General features: G+C 38.3%; 1 protein-coding gene across 1 annotated transcript; it reads right to left on the bottom strand.

Annotated features, from left to right (window-relative positions):
- Window positions 1–2,667: 2,667 nt before the first annotated feature.
- Window positions 2,668–3,264, bottom strand: LOC112198994 (LRR receptor-like serine/threonine-protein kinase EFR). The gene has a single exon (XM_024340067.1). The coding sequence runs from the start codon at window positions 3,262–3,264 to the stop codon at window positions 2,668–2,670; it is 597 nt and encodes a 198-aa protein (XP_024195835.1).
- Between the last annotated feature and the right edge of the window lie 1,361 nt (window positions 3,265–4,625).

Genomic DNA, 4,625 nt, shown 5'->3' with positions numbered 1-4,625 from the left:
GTTACCAAAGCTGTAGAGGATTTCTGGGATTGTTATGGAAATGACTTTGGGACTGACTATTTAGGCCTTTTCAAAGCATGTTCCCATGTCCATTATACGGTCCGTTATCCTGCTGCAGAGGTATTAGCCGCTGCTTTGGACAAATTTCCTGATTCTATACAGGAATCCCTTTCTACTTTACTTCTCATGTATGTTTGTGATGCTAGTTTGTCTGAGAACAATGTCAATACGGGTTGGCTCAAGGTTGACAGTGAGATGGTGATGTGTTCTGCTGATGCACAATCTGATGCGAAGTTATGGCCATGGTTCATTCTTTGTTTACAGCTTTATCATGGGGAAACAAAGAAATCTATTCTCGTCTATAGGGAAGCATTCAACCAAATGGGTGAAATGAGTCAAACCACATTATCTCATAATGGGCCTACACTTGCTGGTAAGGATAATCTCATAGGAATTGTAGCAATTATTGACTGGTTTCGGTGTGCTTTATCAGAATTTGGCACTGTGGCTGCTCTAAATGCATGGTTAAATGATAATTTTCTTTGTTTACCTCTTGAGAACAAACCGGAGAAAATGACTTTGTTTCTTGCTGATAAGTTGGAAAAAATGGGACATAAAAGGCTACTTACAAAATCTGCTGCTGTTATGTTTGTCAACAAGGATGGAAAATATGTTGCTCTGGGAAGCAAAGATGTAGATACATTTGTGGTTGTAATTAAGAAAATGGAACATGAATTTATTGAGCTCCGAAATCACTTTTTGTCTCAAGGAGTAGTGAACTTGCTTGAAGAGGTATCTGAGCTTGCTTTTGCAAAATTTGGTCCCAGTGTTATTTTATTGACTGGTTTACAAGGAATTGGGAAGACAACAATATTCACTACATTGAAGATGGCATTTTTGTTGTGCCAGGTTGCACTAACACGCATGGGAAAGTTACAAGATGAAAGATTTTTATTCTCTGGTAGCTTTAGTTATGATAATTATGCATGTTTTGATATTGTCATGGCAAAACAATTACCAAATGCAGCTTGTCATTCAATCTTGTTTAGGCTCATATTGGGAGCTCTTAGACAAGAATCATCAGAAGCCCTAAGGAGATGGCAATATGCACTGCTTCTTAGCTCTTTTCAGTATTGTCAACACATGCTTGATCTAGATATCCCATCAACAGTTCTGCAATTTTTGTTGCTTGATGAGCAAGAGGTTGAAGATCTGGATCTCCAGAAAATTAGTCGAGAACAAGCAGAAGTTGCTCATGGAAATTTCTTTATTTTAAGAAAAAAAGCTCAATCTGTTTTGGATTTGGTAATAAATGATTCTACTCAAGGATGTGAAATTGGAGAGATGATGTCACTCTACATTTTGGATGCAATCATATGCGTAGATCATGATGGGGTACATTCTCAAAACTCAATGCAGCAGCAAGCACAAACTCTGGAGGCTGAGCTTGCTTTGCTATTGAAAATAAAATATCTCTTTGCATCCTTTATTTCCCGTGATGAAGACTATTATGCATGTGTTGAAGGGAGAGAAATTATCTCCAATCTTAGTATCACAGCTGCCTCAAAATTTCTATTAAATTTGTTGGTCCAGCCTGAGCATGAACACCGCAAATGGTCTGCTGCAATTTCTGTTGGATTAATCTCAATTGGTCTATATATTACTGATCATAAGCAAAAGTTTGAGAAGTGTTTGGGAGTTGTTAAGTCTACCTTCAAACGAAATCAGAGTTTCCATCAGTTGTATTTGCCTTATGTTAGTGTGGGAAAAGCATTTACAAGTCTGCCAAATGAGTATCAAATTGATCAAGTAGATGTCAAGGCTGTTATTGCAATTGTAATTATTCAATTGCATTCAAATGAAGCTACTGAGTTATGCAAGGGAATGGACAAACTTCTTCAAGCTTTTGGGATATATATAGCCTTCGCTTATTTGGCCTACCATCTTTGCTCAGTTGGTCCACAACTGTTAATTGAGCAATTCATTGATGTTGCATTCGTTGGGAATTTTTATGATACAAATGTCGATCAATGGCTCCCTGCTCATGATGAAAGATTCATTTGCAAAGGTACGAAGAGAATCAGCAGAAGGTTACTCACATTGCTTCAAAACCCCTTTGCCAATGTCAGAATGGGTATGATGACACCATCCTGCACCTCCAATGACAAGCTTGGGGTGCATGAGGCCACAAAGACGGACCAACTTGCTGATAAAGACAACGTCTCATTTCATCAATGGGGTATCACATTTGTCATCTTCTACTTCGAGTTTGTCTATCATTTCTTCATGTCTCAGTGTTGCTGGTATAACATTCTTGTCAAGATGCTCCACATGGTTGATTTTTTTCAAGATGCTCCACATGCTCCCAGATTTGATTCAGAATATGAAACTTGAGGACAAGTTTGTTTAAAGGGGGCTGGATTGTTAGGAACCCAGGTGTTAGAATTCTTGTGTTACTGGGACTCTTGCTATCTATTTTCTAAACGCACCGTTTTACTTATTTTGGTGCTGCGCACCGTTTCAGTATTGTAGATGGAATTGTCCATCAGCTGCCTATATATATCCATTGTCTGCTTGAAGAGTGATATCAATGAAAAATCAGTTTCTATCTACTTATTTTCTTTAGTTTTCTCTCATTTCTTTCCTTTACGAGATGTCGTTTCATGGTTACGATCCTGGGGATCGTAACAGAACTCCACCAGAAAAATTATTGTGACCAAGAAATAGTTGCTCAAGTCTGGGTAAGAAAGCCAACTCTTCAGGTATATGGCCGCTAAGCTTGTTTATTGCAAGGCTAATAATTTCAAGCTTTTCACAGCGATACAAAGTTGGAGGGATGTTTCCCTCCAACTGGTTGGCATACAGCATGAGTACCTTCAAGCAATGTAAACGGCTGATTTCATTCGGCAGGAACCCAGAGAAGCTGTTATTTCGGAGATCCAATGAGACCAGAAAGGAGAGGTTGCCAACGTGTGGTGCAATTGTGCCTTGGAGGCCCATAAATGACAGGTCCAAGGCGATGACTCTTTGCCTTCGATTACCGCAAGAGACCCCAATCCAATCACAGAAGCTTGTGTTGGTGGTCCAGTTGCCACCCAAGACAGTTTCAGTAGGATCAAATGTGAGTTTGGATTGAATGGCAAGAAGAGCAGTTTGATCTGTGAAGTTGGAAGTGGAAGATGAGGTTAACTTCAGGAAGCATGAGAAGTGAAGTAACACAACTAGTCCATATGGTACGAGTAAGAGTATCTGTGGGTTTCCCATGGTGAGAGTAGCAATGTGCATGCAAAGTGTAAAGGCTGATCAAGATTTGCTTGCCTCAAGAGAACAAGTGTGTAATATGAAAACACAAGGCTCCATTTCTTGGTTGCTTGACTGCGTGTGTGGACATAATCATCCTCGTTCAATTTCATCCACTCCCATCACCATCAAAAATCAATATGTAGGACTAGAGTAAGTGGAAAATGCCTAATTAATCTTTATATACTTTTCACTTATTATAGGTATATAGCTCAAGAGGAAACGGTGAGAAATTTTGGCAGGAATTTAGTACCAAAAATTAATCTATGCCACAACTTCTCACCAAATTATTTTCTTCATCTTATTCATTTGTATCAAATGAAAGGAAAACCTCATATTCACCTCATCCAATATATAGAAGTGAAAAAAAAAATAATGATTTTATGATGAACCGAAAAAAAAATGTAAAAATAAGAAGAGAATGGAACCCATGGAAGCAGCAGAAAGGGTGAAACCCAGGTAAATTTAAGAGTAGAAGACACGTTAAAAGTGAGACCGTACTGACTGAGGTTTTTGGAAGTTGCTCCGACTTGGACTAAAGTTATATCAACCACCGAACAAGTTATGGCTCAATGAGTCTCATGCATATTCACATGCTGGATTCATGGATCGTGATTATGGCACACGGTGACAGAACACAAACAGATTTCCATATATTTTCTTGTTTGAAATCAGTCCAATCAAGCTGACTAAGGGAAATGCACCAAAAGAGATTAAAGACTCTTGAACACAACAAAATCAAGATAAGCAGTGGAAATTTTCAATGATAAATTAAGTGGTCAGGATCTATTGACTCCCATTTTCATTTGCTCCAAACTAATTAAGACGACTCTCCATAGATGGACCAACTTTTCAGAAGGGAAAAAGTGTCATAATATGTGAACTTTGAAGTAGACATCACTGAAAGGACAAAAAGAAAAATTAACCCCAAAATCGTTTCATGAATGCGGCAGACAATCCAATTTAAGCTTATTATCAATACTAACGCAGATTATTATCAATACTAAGGCAGAACACAATTTTTTACCAGATGAACCTCGAACTATTAACTGTACTAATTCTCAATTTTCTTTAGCGCTTCCTGTACATTAATTTGGCTTTTGAAAAACTTCCATCAAAGAGCTGCAAAAGTCGAGGCTCTACATATAAAAATGTGTATTTTCTTCAACATAACTTCACAGCACCAGGCATTTTCTCTTCCGATATAGAAAGCATATTGGCCCCATAAATGAATCTATTGAGTGAGAGAATCCGCTGATGCAAAGAGGCACAAGAACCTATATCAAGGTTTGAGCCATCAGCGAACGATGAGATAGCTGCTGGTC

Source organism: Rosa chinensis, chromosome 4 (genome assembly GCF_002994745.2).
Source record: "Rosa chinensis cultivar Old Blush chromosome 4, RchiOBHm-V2, whole genome shotgun sequence".
NCBI classification, from domain to species: domain Eukaryota; kingdom Viridiplantae; phylum Streptophyta; class Magnoliopsida; order Rosales; family Rosaceae; genus Rosa; species Rosa chinensis.
This window is presented reverse-complemented; position numbering and strand designations above follow the sequence as displayed.